Raw genomic sequence first — 18,838 nt, 5'->3', positions numbered from 1 at the left:
CTGGCAGGAGTGGTGGGGATGAAGGAGTTTGTGGTTGGTTCTTGGGAGCCTCCAGCCACGGAACTGTGGATCGCGACGCTGATGCCCCCAGTCCATCACCTCCCTCCCCCTGTCTCAACTGAGGACTCTGGGAATCCTGCCTCTCCTGCTTCATAGCCTCCCTGTCTTCCCTCCTGCAGGACAGGTGTCAGACCCACGAGCAGGGCTCAGGCCGTGTCACTCCCCTGCTCAAAAGGTCTAACGCTTTAAAGCCGCTTATAAGGGGAAAGTTTAAACGTTTTTGATGGGTACTCAAGATTCTTTAAAATAATATTGTGACCAAGCACAGGCCTTCTGAATGAGGGCTCGGAGTGACTGCACAGGCCGCCCACCCAGGACGCTGCCCTCCTGTCCCCCAGAGGCCTGGACATTCTCTCCTCTCACTGTTTCCTCCAGGCCTTCGTGGAGCTGCGACTCTCTGCCTGGGGCACCCTTTCCTCAGACACAGGGCTGGGCACACCCAGGGGCTTATCACTGCCTCGTGCCTGAGCGAGGGGAGATGGGGCAGAGCAGTGGGGTGACGTCAGAGCTGGAGAGGTCACTCTTCTTCCACCACCTCCGAGTGGCACTGGGCCCAAGGCTTCCCACACTCACCTTCCTTATAGGCCTCACAGATGGCCCGGATTTCCGCATTGGTCCGAGTAGCGAGGATTTCGATGAGAGCCTTTTCATCTGTGCCAGCTCCCTAGAATGTGAAGATGAAGAACACTTAAGCCACAGCCCTGACCCCCATCAGAGTCCTGAGGGGCCCCGGCCAAGGAGGTCCCTGGTCCAAGAAACCACCCAGGAGGCAATCACACAGACCACCAAGCCTTCCTGGATTTTCTCCTTACCCCCAGACCAGAGATAGCACAATCACGATGGAACATGCCAGCTTGTCAAGATTTCCAGAACCTTCCACGAGAAGTGCTTTGGGCCAAAAATTTAAAAGAAAAGAGTATGTGGTATATGGGTATGTGCATATAAAAAGGCATATACACATATGTCTCTGACTATAAATATTTATACATAAGGGTATAAAAAGAATTAGAAGTAATGCATCACAGTATAATAGTGATTATGGTCTCTGGGTGGGCGAAGGCTCACAGGTGATTTCTAGTTTCTTCTTTTTTTGCTCTGTATTTTCTCACATCTTATTTTGCCAGAAGAAGAAATTTTTGTGCTTTAAGGAAAAAAACATGCCGTATTTGTTTATATTTGGATTTGATGAGTGATCTATGGACAGATACATTAGGCCCTCTGGATTAAGGTGGCTTGGGGGGATGTGCTACTCAAAGGTCCCCACTTTGGGGGAAGTGAAGGAGGTGAATAAGACAGATCGATCAATAGATTTAAATATCTGTTAAACACCTGCAATGTGCCAGTCACTGAACAAGCTGCTGCAGCCACAACTATAAAAAAAAAAAAAGTAAGGCGCGTTCACCGCCCTTGGAGGTTACTGCCTGCTGGTCGGCCAGTCCGTGGGTTCTCTGACCTCAAGCAGACTGAGGCTGACTGAGACCTTAACAGGCTCTTTATTAAAAGCAAGCATGTGGGGAAGACAGCCTGATCCTCAGAGCATCCTAACACCCAGGGTCTAGCCCCACCCTTCCCTTCCCTGAGCTCACAGATGTGCTGGGCCTCCCTCAGTTTCCCATTTGTAAACTGTGGGAATGGCAAGCGTTAGGTCAGGTTAGCTCACTGGTCCCTTCAACTTCTAAACTCCGTGTTCTCAAATCATTTGCTTTTTTGTCGGGGCATTTTAAATGGACAATAATCTCAATTTGCTTTGCCCAGGGAATGTCTGTTTTCTTCTCTTAATCCTCAACGGGCCAAAAGCCCTAGTGGTTTCATGTGGTTGTTGGGTCAGGCTCTAGAGTCAGACAGAGTTGTTCTGAATCCCCGCCCTGTGATTTCATAATGCTGTGACTTTGATCAAGTAATTTGGCCTCTGAACATGAGTTTCCTCACTTGTAAAACGGGGACAAAGTAAAAGCCTTGCCTTGTGGGTTGAGACAAGCAGCTGAGCTAGTATATGGAGCCAGGGACAGGTTACTGGATGCTCCTAGAAAGGAGACCAGTCCCGGGTATGGCTGCTGCCTCGGGAAGAAAAGCAGCTACAGAAACAGCTGCGCCAGGACATAATGCCCTTTCTTGCTAACCAATCACAAGGGCAGGTCTTCAGAGTTAATAGTGCCCTCCATGCCCATGACCTTGCTTGACCCACTCTAATGTCTGAAGGGCAGGGATGACTGCTCCCATTTCACAGCTGAAGGCATGGAAACTTAGTGCAAGTGGCCCAACATCACACAGTAAGTTAGTGGCGAGGCCGGACTAGAATACAGAATCCAACTGCTGTTGTTTTCCTTTCAGATCCATTCTGCTTCCTCTACTGCTCCCTGAGATCCCAGTGACACCACCGATCACTGGGCATGTGACCTCACTTGCATCAACCAGAGTAGAAGCCAAGATTTTGGCGGAACGCCTAGGAAGAAGGAACAGAGGTGCTAGCTGGTAGGACAGACACCAGCCGTCCTACTGTCTATGACGAGGAGAAACGGTCTCTGAGAGTGAAGCTACCACAGAGGATAGACAACCAAGTTGGGCAGAGATAAGAGGCCACATACCATTATTTGAGTCCCTGGACTCAGCCATGTCTAAAACCAGATGGGAGGCCTCTACCCTTTCAGTTATAGGAGCCAACACCCCCTTTGGTGTTCATGCTAGTTTGAACCGGGCGTGGGAAGGGCTCTGCCAAGGAGCTACAGCCAAGCCATTTGGGCTTGTGAGGAGCACCTGTGTCCCCCTACCACCTGCAGACTAGACCCCATCCCGTCGATGCCCACACCATACCTCCATGGCCTTCTTCAACTGCTTGGCATCGTAATGGGCCGGTGGCATCATGAGCCCCAGAATCAGCCTCGCCAGGTCTCCAGAGATCTCCGACTTCAGGTCAGCCATCAAGTCCTACAAAAGGCAGGGCTGAGGTCACGCCAACATCAGCACTTGCTCACATGTGACCCAGGATAGGGAGGAGATATGGAATGAGGAAATGGGGGCTCCATGTGAATGCAGGGGATAGAGGGAGACTGTGTCTGTCTTTGCTGCTGTTTGTCTTTGTTTACTATTTAGAGGACGCTAAAGAGGGCGGGATAAAAAAAAAAAAAAAACCAGCAGGAAGACCCACTCTCCTTGGAGGCAAGGAGGCGGGCAAGGAAAGGGACATGCCAAAGGACATCGTTTCCATCCCGGGGGAAAGTCACCAGCATGACACCAAGGCACAATAATCACTGACGCTCAGCCTTGGGGCCTTGAAGCCTCTGGAGCTCCGAGATCCAGAAAATGCTACATGAAAACAACTCATGTCCTTCATCTCTGCCCCCAGGTACTGATCACAAGGAAGCGGGGGATGGAGAGAATGTGTTGCAGGCAGCCTGAAACCGATGTGGGAGATACTCCAAGAACACGGGAGCCACAGGGAGCCACAGGAGCCCCAGTGCCATGAAGACCCAGGTGCCCAACTGTGCAGAGCTGGCAGTGACAGGCCACGCCCCTGGGAGGAGGGAGGGTTCGGGCCCCGGGCCCCCGGCTGAAGCCTCACCCGGCCAAAGTGTGACTTGAAGGTCTGGCGGATCTGCTGCCGCTGGGCGTTGCTGCGGTGCGTGATGATGTCGATGATGGTGTCCTCATCAGTTCCTGAATCACCAAAGCCACACGGCTCAGAGGGAGGCCCGTGGCCCAGCTTCCCCACGTCCCCCCACGTCCCCCCACGTCCCCCCACGGATGGGCTGTCCCAATCTTAGGCAGGGTAGAAGCCTGCCTAGGGCCCCTGAGCACCTGCAGGAAGCCTGCCTCTGGCCCAAGCCACTGACTGCCCCAAGGTTCCTCCTGGCACTTCCATCTGTCTGCTCATTGGCTGAGAAAAAGACCCCCAGAGGAGCAGGGAACCCTGGGTTGAGAGGCAGGGCCTCCAAGTTCCAGCCCTGGTTCTGGCAACGGCTGAGCAGGTCCTGGCCCCTTTCTGAGGCTCAATTTCCACACCTATCCCCTGAAGAGCCCAGAGTAGTTACTAGGGGATCCTTCTAGCCTGGCAATCTAAATCCCACGGGGACCCCGTGTCCCTCCTCTTCAACTCCCTGGAAACTGGAGCCCAAGTCCTTCTAACCACAGCAAGTTGACTCTGGGAGACATCAGGATACCACCTCCAGCCTCTCAGATTAATGCCTTGGACCTCAGACGTGGCACAGGACTCTACCTTTCACAAGTGCTTTTATACCTGTCATCTTACAGTCCTAGCTGTGCTCGGTAGATATTATCATTCCCAGGAAACAAATGAAGATGAGGCCCAGAAGGGAGAGAACTTAAGCCAAGGCCCCTGGGAGGTGCCATTAGACGGACTGGGGGGAGAAAGGACGACAGTAGCCAGATTCTGGATGCTCTGTGCCTGCTGGCCTTTCTGAGAACAGGGCATCTGTCCAGAGTGGTTCTTCCCACCAAATGGAGAATGCGATGTGATAACCAGCAGAGGGCGCTCTCAGCCCAGAACTGGGACTCTTGGATCAATGGGTCCACATCTCTTCTTTTACACATGGTGGGGAGGGGGTGGACACTTGGAGGGGTTGAAGGACTTGCCTAAAGTTACAGAGTGAGTCTAAGGCAAAGCCAGTGGGAGAACCCAGGCTTTATAACCTCGTACTTTCTTCTGCACTAGAAAGGGCTTGTGCCAAGTTCCTTACAAACCTCCTCACTCCCCTGCTCCCTATACTCAGGGAGCCAGGAGTCTCCTCTGGAGGTTAGAGACTTATGTTAAAATTTGCCTCATTCTATGGACCCTCCTTTGAGGCCTGAGCTCTTACTCCTGCCTGGCCTGCTGCCAAACCTGCCGTGCCCGCTGCCCCAGAGGCCAGCCTGCCCCCTTCGTGTCCCCTTACCAAGTCCCTTCATGGCCTTCCGCAGCGCTTTGGCATCTGCATCAGGGTTGAAGTTATCGGCTGGACGCACAGTTCCCTTCAGCTGCAAGAAGCAGAAAGAGACTCAGCAGGTGCCTGCAGGCCCCCCTGGGGGCCAAGCCACTAGAGGAGCATGCAAGGGAAGGGAGGCTTTCCCCACGAGCCCCAAACCAAGCAGCTTGAGGGGAGAGAGGCAGGGGTGACGGCACAGCAGACAGGCCCCTGCCCTACAGCTGAGAAAGAGAGAGGAGGAGAGACAGACCCAGGCCTGGGAGCAGGGCAAGTGCTGGTCAAGGGAAAAGTGGCCAGCTTCCTGCCCCAGGAAGTCAGCTCTGTCCTAGCTCCACTGGGGCCTCCCCAGTCCCTTAGAACTGTGCCCTGTCCCCAAGGCCCTCCTGCCTCTTCAAGAGTCCCTCCCTGTGAAAAGGCAACCAAAATATCCTGAAATACCAGAACAGAATCTCCCAAATTTCAGTCACTCCTAAGTGAGGTTCCTGATGTCATATTTGCATACATCCTAGGTTATTTCTTCATATTTTTATGTAATTCAACTTTTCTGTTTTACTTAAATGCGTTCACTTTTAAGTACATTGAAATACTCCTAAAGGGCAAGGAGTTTTGTTCATTTTGTTCTTGGAGATATCCGAAGTATCCACAACAGAAGTAAGCACTCAAAAAATATTTGCTGAATGAATGAAAATAACTTTACACCGCTCTCATGAAGAGGAAATTGATATGATGTGCCATAAACAGATGATAAGCCATGAAAATAAATGTAAGAAAGAGAAAGCCACGATGTTGTCAAACATCACCAAATTTAACGAGACGCCGTTGCTTGCCAAAAGCTCTGAACTTGAAGCCGGCTCTCTAAGTTTTGTGAAAAAGGAAAGCTGGGGAGCATGGCACCCAATGGGGCCTCTCTGACAAAATGAGTTGCGTTGATGAAATCAAAAAGGAGTAACACTCTCACTCCGTGAGGTTCAGTCTTATTTAATGCCGCGGAGGCTCCCCACCTCCACACTAATTCATTTCTTATATAATTTAAGGTCACCTGCAATGACAGCTCTTGCCTTGTAATTTGGGAAATGCTGTTCTAGAGCATCAGAGCTCAAGAGCCCTGGGAAGGCACTGAGCTTGCTGTGTCTAACACCTCATTCTAAACATGGAGACAGAGGCCCAGAAAGAGGGGGCTTGGTAAGTGAGTAACAGATTGTAAGGTTCCAAACGTTTTCATGTGGACCAAGTGTTACCAGGGCCTGGAACGGTTTGCCCCAAGTACTTCTGTGGACCTTGGGTCTCCGGGTGGTCAGAACAACCTCAAATCGTCCTGTGCCCCTCCGGGTGCCCCTCTGTTCTGTTTTCATGCCTCCAAAGGCCAACTGTCTGCCCCAGGATGAGACAGGCCTCTCCACACAACCAGACATGTCTCCATTCAGCAAGCCCTGTTAGTAGTTAGTGGGCCACAACGCTTCCCAGTGTGTTAGAAGTTAATGCAGGAATCAGATGCCCACACCAGAAACTCATCACTCCTAGAAGACAAGGAAGCTTCAGATGTGGGAAACCAATGTCTCAGGTTGGCCACCAGGGGGCGGCTGGGTGCCAAACAGAGCAGCAGGAAGGTGCGAGCAGAAGAGTCCAAGCTTGTGGTCAAGAGGTCAAGCAGGAGGTGGGGAGGGTCTGACCTCTACTCGGGCCACTGCACTAAGCTCCCACATCTGATAGGCCACCTGCGCTGCCTCCGGGAAGAACTGGCCAGCAGCACTGGAATGGAGGGGGTTGGGGAGAGGACGGGAGGGAACGTCATCGTGGGCAAGGCTCCACACACACAACACACAGCCACGTACACACACATACGCCGACACAGGCTTTAAGTAAATCTGTTTGGCTCCACCTTCTCTCTAGCCTCATCCATTCAGAGTCCTCTCCCCCATTTCTGAAAACCTTCTACCCTCTCTTGAGACCCCCTGCAATGCTGGTTCTGCCCAGCAGCCTTCCTGGCCCCAAGTTCCCAGCGGGATGGGATTTCTCAAATCCTCTGACCTCCCCTTTCTTCCTTATAACTTGAGTGATTTCTGTCCAAGTCTCCCCTTTCAAACAAGTCCATGGCCAGCTTATGGCCGTGTCACCTCTTTATCGCCTCCTATAAAGCACCTGGGTATATCAAGGGCTCAGTAAATGTCTGTTGAACTGAAATCAACCCCCAAGGCACTTGTCAGAGGTTAACAGGAGGTTCTCCTATTCCTTACTTAACTGGATCCTTATAAGCCCTGGGAGGGAAAATCAGAGTACCTACAGCTCCCTTCCTAGCACACAAATCTGGTCAAGTCAAGCCCAACTTAATCTCTTCAATGGCTCCCACCACCCCGGGGAGAGGTTCCTATGCCAGGAGGAGGCCCACAGGTCCCACCCACCTCTCAGCCTCTTCTCTTCCCTGGCACTCTGCAAAAGTGTGGCCTCGGTTACAGAAACGAACCAGGCTACCCCTGCACATCACTAGGCCTTTCCTCCACCCACTCTCCTTCAGACCCTGTCTTCACCTCCTCCTCTTCCTCACTTTCCACCTTGGGCCTCTCTGCCTCATTACCTCCAGGAGCCTCCCCCAGGATGGGCTAGTGCCCTGATCTGTGCATTCATAGACATGTATACTTTCCCCATCCCGAGACCACCCTGCACTGGTCTGTGTACGTCGCCGGGCTGTGGGCCTCACCGGTCCTTCCCCGCAATGCCTGCTCACAGAGGGTACTTGTCACAAGTACGATGAACAAATGAGTATGCAGAGCAGGCACCTGTGTGTTTTCCATTTAACAGCTGATGAAACAGAAAGGCAGCTATGAAGTAGCAGGGCCTGGACCCTCACATTCTGGCTTCCAGTCCACACCCCCAGACTGACTTTCCAAGGTCACAAGAGCAGACATCTCCACGTCTGGGAGAGTACATTCACGTTCACACACACAGACAGACTTTCACCTGTGCGCTGTTCCCGGCACCGAGGAAGCCCCAAGCTCATCCAATCCATCCATCCATCAGGATGAGGGCTGGGGAGTCCAGGCCTGCCACCCCCCGAGGCCACTCCCTCCAGCCTGGGGCCAAGGAGACACTTACTCATCGTCACCCCCACATAGCTTCAGCAGAGCCCTCTTGTACTCGCCAGAGGTATCGTTCTGGGGAGAAAGAGACAAAGGTTACCTCTCACTCACTCCTGGGCTCCCCTCGGACTAGGAGGGAAGGTTCTACACAGGCCCGGATAGGGGAAGGCTGAACATTTATTCATAGCAGCCCCGACTCTCCCCCTGTCCGGGGGTGGTGGCTAAGACCACCAAACAGTGGTAATGCTGGCACGTATTTAACAACCTAGTCTCTGGGAACAAAAGCAAAAAAGCCCCGATTTGTAACAACTGCCAATTTCTGTGGTGTAAATACTTCCAACAAGGGATGCTTTCGAGCCATCAGCAGATTTCACTGAACGTGAAGATGCTCGCTGCTCTCCCAAGCCGGTGAAAGCCGGCCCCAAAGCCCCACTATCCCCAGATAATCCCCAGCCCAGCCCTTCCAACTGAAATACTCCAAGAAAATAGGGCTCTATGAGCAAAAACACCGGGAAATGCCAAAACCGAACAAATAGATGTAGCCTATTTTATATCCCTCCCGGAGCTTCATAACGGGACTTGACATGGTAAAGGCCGTGAGAAGTTCTGAAATAAACCAACGTGCTTATCTTTACTTAAACTAGTTTTTTCCAAACATTTCTCATGGCACATTTTTGCACGTAATACCTATAAAACTCCTCTTTGGAAATATACTTTGGGGAACGTAGCTGGACCTCATAAAAGCTTGATCTCACTCGTCCACAAAACGGAAACAACCCAGCTCTCTCTCTCTGTCTCTTGGCCAAGTCTCATGGGCTAGACCCCCCCAGTCATTACAAATCACCTGGCCTGGGGCCAAGCGTTCTCCCCCTTGGAGCCTGACCTCTCCTGCCTTTGGGATAGAGTCCTCACCCTTAATTCAGCCTGCATGCCCTTCCTGACCCAGTCCTGCCTTCCTCTGGAGCTTTGGGACTCAAGTACCACCAGACGCTTGCTTCTCTATCAAATTGCTTTCCATTCCCTGAATGCGCCACGAGGCAGGGGCTCCTGGAATCCCCAAGAGACTCCTAGCTCTCTGGGACAGCTCTTTTCTCCTGGGAGTGGCTCTCGAGCCCTCTGCTCCTCTCCGTACCCCCCGTTAGCTCCGCTCACCTTGATCATGCTATACAGGGACTTTTCGTACTTGGTCCGGAATATCTCCCGAATGTCCAGCATGTCTAGCTCACTACGGGAGACCATGATGCGGATCAGGGTGTTGTCCCGGGTCCCCAGGCCCTGGAAAACAAATGGGTTTGGGGGACAGGGATGTGAGCGGAGGCTCAAGTGCAAACAGCCCCCAGCTTAGGTGAAAATACCATGGTCATGATGAGACATTAAAAGGAAGAACAAACGAAGCAAAATATTGCCATTCTCCCTGAAGCTCCCCACGTGTCCCTCCTGCTTCGATGTTCCCTCCCCATTCAAACATCAGCCCCATTCTTGGTTTTCCTTATCATTTTACCATAGCTTTGCAACTCTAAGCATATACTGTTTAGGTCTGTACGTCTCGGAACTATGTAAATACACCACTGTCCATTCATTTTTCCTGGTACTCCTGACGGACACTGGGTTGTTTCTCATTCTTTCCTAATATGGCCAGTACTGCCACGAACAGTCTCATGAATGCATGCACACAGGAGCCATCTCTCCCCGGCTGAGCTGCCAGGCTTTACTCTGGCACAATGAAAGACAGTGAACAGGCTACAGTTCACTTGCCCTTGTGGGCTGGACACACAGGGCCGGGAAGGCCTCAGTTCCCGGGGCCTTGGGTCTGTGGCATCTGGCCACAAATGACTACATTCATGTACCCTGTTGTGCTATGGAATTGTCATCAGTTGCTGTGTGTCCTCTGCACAAACTCGTGGGAATCACTGTTCTCAGGTACACATCCAGAGTAGAATTGCTGGGTCACTGGGATAAACACCACGAGCCTTAGCAGACAAGAACAAGTATCTTCCAGAGTGGTCTAGCCTACGTACACTGGTTAATTAGTCATTCTGGTTAATTAAGATTTTTTTCAGAGTGTGGGTTTCCAGCCCATCTGGCTGACGGATCATGTGCAGGCTGTCATGACACCCTGTGGTCAATCAGGAAGTTAGAGTAGGTATTTGGGTGGGAAGGTGTATAACCGGACAGCATCCGAGGTTCGGGAGCTCACCTGGGAAGAGTGCCCATCACTCTCTCCTGTGGCCAATCCCCTGAGGGCTCCTTGGCCAGTGGGCCCCAAAGACTTGTCAAAGAATCTCTACAGTCCCATGGGGATGGGTATAGACCCCCCCCACCCCCACCCCAGCTGGTTCCCACCAACCCCACCACACACCTTCATGGCCTTGAATAGCCTTTCAGCAAAATACTCTGGGGTGCTCCGGATACACTTCACTGAGAAGAGGGAAGAGGCAGAGTTATTCTGGCGGTCTCCGGGTCAGGGTGGCCTGACCCACTCTTTGTTTTTACTGCCTGGGGACTCCCAAGTGCAAACCCAGGAAGAACCAGGCTCCTGATAACCTGAGGCCCCACCCACTTTTAACGCAAACCCAGAGCATAACGAAATCAGGAAATAGGGGCTGTTGAAACGCGGGATGTGCATCTCAAAAACCCACTTCATCTTTCTAGTCCTCTGGGGTTTTGCAGGCAAACTGAGCCAGGTCGGGGGGGGGGGGAGCATCTGGGGTGGAACTGGGAAAGATGTTTCTTTAGCCTCCGCTGCAGAGAGGTACTGGCAGCTACATCACTTTGGATCTTGCTGACAGGGCAGGCTAGAGGCTGACTGCCTGAAACAGACTTGGTAGGGGCAGCTCTGTGCAAGAGGATAGCCTGGGGATACAGCTCCCCCGCCCCCAAATGCACATACTACCTACCCTAGGTGCAGACATAGCGACTCCTGCAATGTCCAGCTTCTAAGGGCCTCTGGGTCAGGCAGTCCATCCTCCCTGCCCCCATTTATCAGATGAGGACACTGACACCCAGAGAGGACAGTGACTTGCTCCAAGTCAACGGCAGATCTGGGAGAAGCCCCTGGGTTTGAACCCTGACTCCACCACCAACTAGCCAGCTCCTGGCACGCCCCATGCTCAGAGTACCCCCCAAGTCATTACAAAACCACTCTCTGGCAAGTGACACAGCCTCTGTGAGATGTGGTTTCCTCATTTGTGAAATGGAGGTAATGCCTACTCCTGGGTCTTTCTTCAAGATTAAACACTCAGTGCAGCGCCCAGCACACCGTATATGCTCTATGCCAAGTCCGCTCTCCCGCTGGTTATTTCCCCAGGGTCAGCGCTCTCTCTCACCCTCCCACACACACTGGGGGACGGAGTGGCAGGAAGTCCGGGCCTGAGGCTCCCCTCCCTGCCTCCATGTGCTCTGGCCAGCCTTCAGAATCCATCACCCATCCGACTTTCTCCTTCCTGCCTCCATACCACATAACCCCCCTTTTTCATTCTTGGCCCCCTGTTCCTGGGCCAGAATCCCAGAATCCAGCAAAGCCCCTAGGAATGCAAGGTCAGGACGTACCCACAGCCAGCATCAGCTTCTCAAAGTCCCCGGACAGCTCCCCTCGGATGCTGGCTTCAATCGGCTTCCCCGTGGTCTTTAGATACTCATCAAACACTGAGTCAGAGAGACAAGGATGTTGAGAGTTTCCCATAACACTGAGAAGAACCCAAGACCTCAGGAGGGGAGGGCGCTGTGGCCAGGACTAGAGTGCCCAACATGAAGGTAGGGCTGGTATCTGAGGAGCTAGCTGGCAGGAGGCCTGGCACACCACCAGCCACTGTGCACTCATGCCGTGTATGAGGTGAGACTACATATACTTCACTCCAGCATGAGGACAGGATTGGTACTCAGAAGGAAAGGTTGAGCGTCCTGTTAAGGACTTTGCTGAGGGACTATACAGACCACCATCTAATAAAACTGGGACTAGTACTTGAGTTGTAGATGAAGTAGCTATCGTGCTCTATTAGGAGAAAAGGAAAAAAGAATGGAATTCCAGGCACAACCCTAAGGGACCAGCTGTAGGTCTTTCTTCTCTGGAACTTACCCAAACGAAGATGCTGCTTGCTGCGATTTCCCAAAATGTAAATGAACTGGGCTTCATCTGTTCCCCATTTCAGTTCCCCTGCCTCGTACAGGTCCTGAAAGGAAAGAGGAAGGACTTCATTGAAAGAGGAGAGAACTCCCTGGCCAAGCCAATCAACTGCTGCTGGATCCCTGATCATACCAGTAATTGGTAGCCTCAGGACCTTTGCATACACCTGTATACCTTCTTCTCTTTCTGGGGGAACTCCTACTCAACCTTCAAGCCCCAGAGTAAATGTCCCATTTGTTCTCAAAGTACTTCCTGATGTCCCCAAAGCAGAGTTCTCTTTCCTCCCCTCCTTCCCACTTCTAGGCTCCTACAGTTTTCTGCTTCTCTATAGCTTTGCTCCACTGTGTATTATAATGATATATATGTAATGATATATCTATAGAGAAGGTGTTTGTATGCCTGTCTCTCCCAACACTGTCTGATTTTGTTCACTAGTGATTCCCCAGTGCTTCGCCGAGTGTCTGACACATAGTACGTGTTCAATAAATATTAATTAACTGAACAAATGAATGAATGAATGACAAAAGCTCCAAAATATATCTTACCAACTTTGTATACATTGTGTGCCTTTGAAAGATAATAAATCCTTTCTTCAACAACGTGCTACAAAAATGCTGGCCGTGAACTGGTTATTTCTGGTGTTTCATGCACATTGCTTCACCTGGGACCCTTCCCCGGATCCCCAACCTCCCCGCTCTTGGGGCTCCCTTGCTGTGCCTCCCTTGGTGCTGGTTTACCTGGACATCCTGCTGCACCAAATCCTCGCTCACCACATCGTCCGCCTCCCTGGTTCCCTGGGCAGAGACATGGGGACATGAGGTTCAAATACCAGAGCCAGGGATGGTGGGGAGGGGAAGGCCTGGATGCCAGGGGTGGAAACAGGGAGGGTGGTGGCCCAGAAGTGTCCTGGAGCAGTAACTTACGGCTGCCACTTCATCAAAGCCAAAGCACCTACTCGGTGAAAGGGAATCGTAGGGTCCTGCCCACTGGCTTTTCCCTTTATCCTCAGAGCTGGGATGGAAGAGGAGAGTCTGGGCAATGACCAAGGTCCCTCCAGGTGTCCCATCCCAGAGCAAGCAAGGGCCTGTACTGAGAACAGGACCCCACACAAGTCCCGGTATGGCTCACGATGCCCTCCAACAATGATACTGCAGGGGTAAAGAGTCTGCACGTCTGCGTTCTACTGAGGGCTCCCATAACTTAACCCAAAGACCTCACCAGTGAGGATCTGAGACTTGGACCCTGAGATCCGAGCTCACAAGCAGTGAAGGCACCAAATCCTACTGGTGCTTCTGCTGCTCTGCCCATGCTCTGTGTCCCATCCGAAAAAGGACAATACTCCCAGGGGACAGGGCCCAGCCTTACTGGACATCTTAGTTACGTGGGCACAGGTCAGACCTACTGCTTAACTCCTCTTCCCCCCTGGATTGTGCATCTCAGGATCCCAAAGCCCTTGCTTCTCTTGGGGACTGAGCTTAAGAAGACAGAGCACCCTCATTTACAATCCATGCCGCGACACTGCACACCGGCTGTTAGATGCTGGGGAGGAGTTGGAGCTCTCCTCTCCAGAATAAGTGGCTTTGAACATGGGGGCAAAGGTCACACTTTCCTACTCCTGATGTCCCTGACCGTTCCCCAGCTGCTTCATATGGGATACGGATTGCTATGGCAATGGAGAAAAAGCCTGGTGGCAGCCGTGGTAGAATGTGTTACGGGAAGGGACGAGGTGAAAGAAACAAAGAAGTGGCTGAATTTCTATATAAAACTTCCTAAAAGTTTGGTCCTTGGAGCTGGGCTTCAAACTTCACAATACCTGTCCCCACAGAGCCTGTGGTCACAGAGACTTCCGGGCAGCCAGGCAGGTGAAGGTGGGGCAGTGGAGCGGGACATGTTTTCTAGCCCCCTGCCGTCACAGAGAACACAAGCCTGCTGTTGCCAGAACTTTCAGTTATTCAAAAGAATGTAGAAATCTGGCTTTTGAGCAAAAGCTCCCTATTTTTAAATGTTAGCAACTAACTCAAAGCATTTTTTTTTTAAAAAACACATTGTGGGGGCGCCTGGGTGGCCCAGTCGGTTGAGCGTCCGACTTCAGCTCAGGTCATGATCTCACAGTCCGTTGAGTTTGAGCCCCTCATCGGGCTCTGTGCTGACAGCTGAGAGCCTGCAACCTGCTTCGGATTCTGTGTCTCCCTCTCTCTCTGCCCCTCCCACTCTCTCTCCCTCTCTCAAAATGAATAAACATTTAAAAAAACTTTTTAAACACATTGTATGGGAAAACCAACAGAAAAAAAAAAAACTTGGCAGATTGAAGTGGGCTGTGGACACCGTCTGCAGCCTCTTCATGGTCCCTTTTTAAGTACTCGTGGGTGGGAGGCAGGGGTGGTGGGGGTTGGCTGTGGGAGATGCAATGCAGGCAGCCCCAGAAAGGCCACATCTCTGCTGGCGACACAGGGACGTGCCAGCCGTGTCAAACACGGCTGGGAAAACAATGGCAGGAGAGAGGCCTGGAGAGGAGTGGGAGGGGCGAGAGAGAGGGTGGGGAGAGGAAGGCCATAGGAGAGAATATTCCTGGGCACAAAAGAGAAGGGACGTGAGACAGAGAAATGCGGGTCGTCTTCTCGCGTCTATAAACCGAGGACAACAGAGCAGTTCCCTGGATGCTCAGATTCTATACCCACATGAGCCAGAGAGAACCCATCTCAAATTCGAGGATAAAAGGGCAGCTGGGGGGAGGGAGCGGCCACAGCTTACGAGGACTTTATACCTGAGGAGCCACCGAGGAGCCCCTCACAGACCACCCTGTCTGGGGCAACAGGCCGAAGGTGCCCACAGCCCTCTGCCCGCACTCTGGTAGAGAGCTCCAGGGAGGGCCCCCACGTAGACCAACCTGGAGCAGGACCACGAGCATCTTCTGGAAGTGGCCAGAGGTGTCGCCAATGATGTCAGCCTCCAGGTCTCGCTCGTAGGCTGCAGGGAAGGAACACAAGTTCTAGTCCCATCCCCATGAGACCTCAGGGATCCATTATCCAAGACGATCAGATATTTGTTACAAATCCCAAAACCTAGTCTCCATGATGGCCGTGGAAAGACCCAGGATGTATCTTTCACAGTGCTTTGTACTGACCCTGACACACTGAGATGGCATCTGCCCACTTCCCTTATCCCCACCTGTGCCATCTACCCAGGGTACCATGGCTGCTCACCTGGACGGTGGCTACAGCCTTCTAACTGTTCCCTCCTGCTTCTGCTCCCCTCGCCCTCCAATCCACAGCAACAAAGGTGACTCTTGAAGCCCTCTCTGATCATGAGCTCCCCTGCTTCCCACTAATCTTGGAATAAAACACTGCCTCCTCTTGGCCTGCAAGGCCCCATGTGACCCTGTCCTGCTCTCGACCCTTCTGGCCTCACACCGGCTACCAGAATTAATTCTGCCCCAGGGCCTTTGGACTTGCTTTTCCCTTTGCCTGCAGGATCTTCTCCCCACTCCTTCCACAACAGGTTCCTTCTTTCTCATTTCCTCCCAAGACACGCTTTCCCTGACCACTTGTCTGGAGCAGGTCCTCCCCAATTAAAGTCTGATTCTTGTTACCTTGTTTCCTTCCTAACACTTAACCACAATGTGTCATCACCGTGTTTACCTGTGTCTCGTCTGTATCCCTTGTCACCTTGTTAGTCTGCGAATTCTAGGGGGCAAGGATGACATGGGGTTTGCCCTCCCACCATATCCTGAGAACCTAGAGCAGTGCTGCACAGGGCAGCTATTTATGAGCGGGTGAGATGATGGACAGATCAGAGGGAAGGAGGAAAGCAGGTGGATGGAGAGTCTTAGGGCCCCACCCTTGCAATTACCCTCACTGCTTATCTGAAAGTGCTGAACGGCCCCTTCGGCCCATCTCACCATCTTTGTATGCTGCCACCAGCTGGTGGATCTGCTCATTGGTCCGAGAAGCCAAGATCTCAATGAGGCACTTCTCGTCAGTGCCGATGCCCTGGGAGAAGAGAAGGGAAGGGACACAGGCGTCGGGGCTGGGCACTTCTGGTCAGTGCCGATGCCCCGGAGAAGACAAGGGACACAGGCGCCAGGGCTGGGATGGGAGGCCACCACCGGCCATGGGCTGGGTTCCTGGAGTGGCCAGAGCTATGACGTTCCCAGCAGGGAATGTCAGGGTGGTCCTACCATAGCTCTTGGTCACCAGACTGGAGCCGCTTGCTGCCCTGAGCATCAAAAGACATTGATTCTAGTCCTGCCTCTGCCAGCAGCTTGCTTTGTGACCTCTCATTAAGAAACTGTCTTTCTGGGCCTCGGTTTTCCCGTCTGTAAAATGGAAAAGACGCCAGGTGCTCTGCCAAACTCCTCAGGACATTGAAGGCCATCTCTCACATCGCTGAACTCACCAATATATGAAGTGCGTTCATGCTGGATAGCTCATCCGAGGCAAAGATGACAGCGCTTTACACACTGTAAAGTGCCAGGTGCACTTAAGGGTGTACCTTTGATCCTTCCCTGCTTGCTGGGGGGCTACCCGCTCCTTCGACCACACCGAGCTGCCCCTCCCATCCTGAACACACCTCCGCCACCGCTCCTGACGTTTCTTACCCGGCCCGGAAGGACCTTCTCACTCCAATCAACCAAATCCTCCCCAGGCTTCTGGGCACAACTTGATCTCTCATTTTCTGTGACGCCCCCTCAAGTCACCCTGGGCCTGCCCTCCTGACCTCCTTTAGTATTCTCCTGGCCTTTGGGTATTGAGCGTAATTTGTCTTCACGTCCCTGTATCCTGCTTCCTCGGGGCTGTAAGCTGCTGGGTTGGGGCCCGGGCCAAGGGCCCGCCTGACGAGATCTGCCTCCCACCGACATCTGTCCCACTCTGTCCATCTGGAGGAGACTGTGGCACCCCTCTGGGGTGGGGTTTGAGCAAGCTGTCTCCTGCAGCAGGGCACCCTGCTGGCGGGTACAGGGCTGATGGAGTACGTGCTGCAAGGACCAGAATCCTCCCACTAATCACACCCCCGCCTGCAACACACATACACAGACCCACGCTTCTTACCGAGATGGCATCTTTAATTTCTTTGGCATCGCAATAGGCAAGTGGCCTCATGAGACCCACAATCAGTCGTTCAAACTTCCCCGTCAGCTCATACTTCAAGTCAGCAATGAGGTCCTGTGTTGAGGGTCAGGGGAAGGGAGGGAGGACGAGACGGAGGAGGAAGGGGAGGAGCACTTATGATAAGAATCATATTTAATGAGCATCTACTCTGTAAGGCACCAGGCTACGTAAGCACATGGAATTGTCACTTTTGGAGGCGTGTGCTATCATCAACCCTAAGACACGGGCTTAGAGACGTCGGGTAACTTGCCCCAAATCATGCAGCTAGCAAATGGCGGTGCAGGATTCAAGTCCATGGCACCGTGTCTCTTCCCCAGCATTGTCTGTTTACTTGTTTACTGGGTGTGTCTCCCACTATCTGTGAATCCACAGTGCTGACACCTCACAGGTCTCCTTCCCCTGTGTAGCCCTAACACCGAGCACAGTGCCCAAGCATGTAGCAAGTGTTGGAGATGTATCTGTGGCTGAAGAGAAAGGAAGGCAGAACGGTCAGCACAGAGGCTGAGCTGGAATAAAAGAGGAAAGACCCTGAATGAACACACAGGCATATGAAGTCAGCTCCCCAGCCCCACCCCACCTGCCCTCCAGTTGCCGTGGTTACCTTGCCATAGAGGGACTTGTAGCTCTGGCAGATCTCTTGCCTCTGCCTGTTGCTCCGAGAAGTGATTAGCTCCAATATGGCCTCCTTGTCACTGCCTGGAAGACAGGAGGGCACCTGTTACCCTACCCCAACCTGCCTCCAGGAAGCCCACCAGGGCTACTCCCTGCAGTCTTCAGGACCAGCCTTCATGAGGCAGTGGTATGGGTGGGGGAGGATCTATGGGGACCCGTCAAGCCCCTACTGAGAAGGATCACAGCGCCCACAGTCTCTGAGCTCGGAGGACCTGTGATCCAGCCCCCTCATCAGACCCATGATGAAACTGAGGTCCAGAGAGGAACAAGGTCTCATCCAAGCTTTTACAGTGAGACCTGGCTTAGAAAAACCCAGGTGTCCTAACACCCAAGACAGGGTTCCTTCAACAACGAGAAAAATAAAAGAGAATAACCAGCACCAAGTTCAGGGTAGTGGTTACCCCCAAGAGGAAAGGCAGGAGTGATGTTTCAGGAGCAGACCTATCAAGGAGGTTTCAACTCTACGAGGAAGCAAGTGCAATTCCTCAAGGTGGGTGGCAGGCTGGTGGGTGAAGCTTCTATTATTTAGACCTTTTGGTTGGTCTGGAATAGTTCATTATAAAATTATGAAGAATAATACAAAGAGGAGACAAAAGGATCAGTGAGCACATCTCAACATTTCACTGGCCCCCTTGCCCCCAGCAGGGGCGTGGGCTGTGCCCACATGTGGGAACGTCCCCAAGCTCCCCTTCCTAGGGCTCCCCTGCTGGTAGCTGAGCACCCACCAAACCCCTTCATGGCCGTGTACAGAGCCTCGGCGTCCCGGCTGGGGTCAAAGTCTGGGAAGTCATGAATGGAGCCCCGGTATTTGGTGCCCTGTGGAGAGAGAAAGGAACGTAAACTGCTGACCTTGAGTTCCCAGCCCCAACCCCAGGTCACACT

At 52.5% G+C, this 18,838-nt stretch overlaps 1 protein-coding gene across 2 annotated transcripts in view; it reads right to left on the bottom strand.

The window, feature by feature from the left end:
- Positions 1-18,838, bottom strand: part of ANXA6 (annexin A6) — a 48,649-nt gene that overhangs the window by 14,333 nt on the left and 15,478 nt on the right. For both annotated transcript variants that reach the window (XM_027077405.2, XM_027077411.2), the window contains exons 3-18: positions 18,682-18,772; positions 17,886-17,980; positions 17,225-17,338; positions 16,075-16,165; positions 15,064-15,143; positions 12,914-12,970; positions 12,129-12,222; positions 11,603-11,698; positions 10,413-10,471; positions 9,206-9,328; positions 8,070-8,128; positions 6,650-6,728; positions 4,950-5,031; positions 3,620-3,714; positions 2,872-2,985; positions 634-724 (exon numbers count right to left, since the gene is read on the bottom strand). In XM_027077405.2, coding sequence (XP_026933206.1) covers positions 634-724; positions 2,872-2,985; positions 3,620-3,714; positions 4,950-5,031; positions 6,650-6,728; positions 8,070-8,128; positions 9,206-9,328; positions 10,413-10,471; positions 11,603-11,698; positions 12,129-12,222; positions 12,914-12,970; positions 15,064-15,143; positions 16,075-16,165; positions 17,225-17,338; positions 17,886-17,980; positions 18,682-18,772 — 1,420 coding nt within the window. The remainder of the gene's footprint in view (positions 1-633; positions 725-2,871; positions 2,986-3,619; positions 3,715-4,949; positions 5,032-6,649; positions 6,729-8,069; positions 8,129-9,205; positions 9,329-10,412; positions 10,472-11,602; positions 11,699-12,128; positions 12,223-12,913; positions 12,971-15,063; positions 15,144-16,074; positions 16,166-17,224; positions 17,339-17,885; positions 17,981-18,681; positions 18,773-18,838) is intronic.

This window comes from Acinonyx jubatus, chromosome A1, assembly GCF_027475565.1.
Source record: "Acinonyx jubatus isolate Ajub_Pintada_27869175 chromosome A1, VMU_Ajub_asm_v1.0, whole genome shotgun sequence".
NCBI classification, from domain to species: domain Eukaryota; kingdom Metazoa; phylum Chordata; class Mammalia; order Carnivora; family Felidae; genus Acinonyx; species Acinonyx jubatus.
This window is presented reverse-complemented; position numbering and strand designations above follow the sequence as displayed.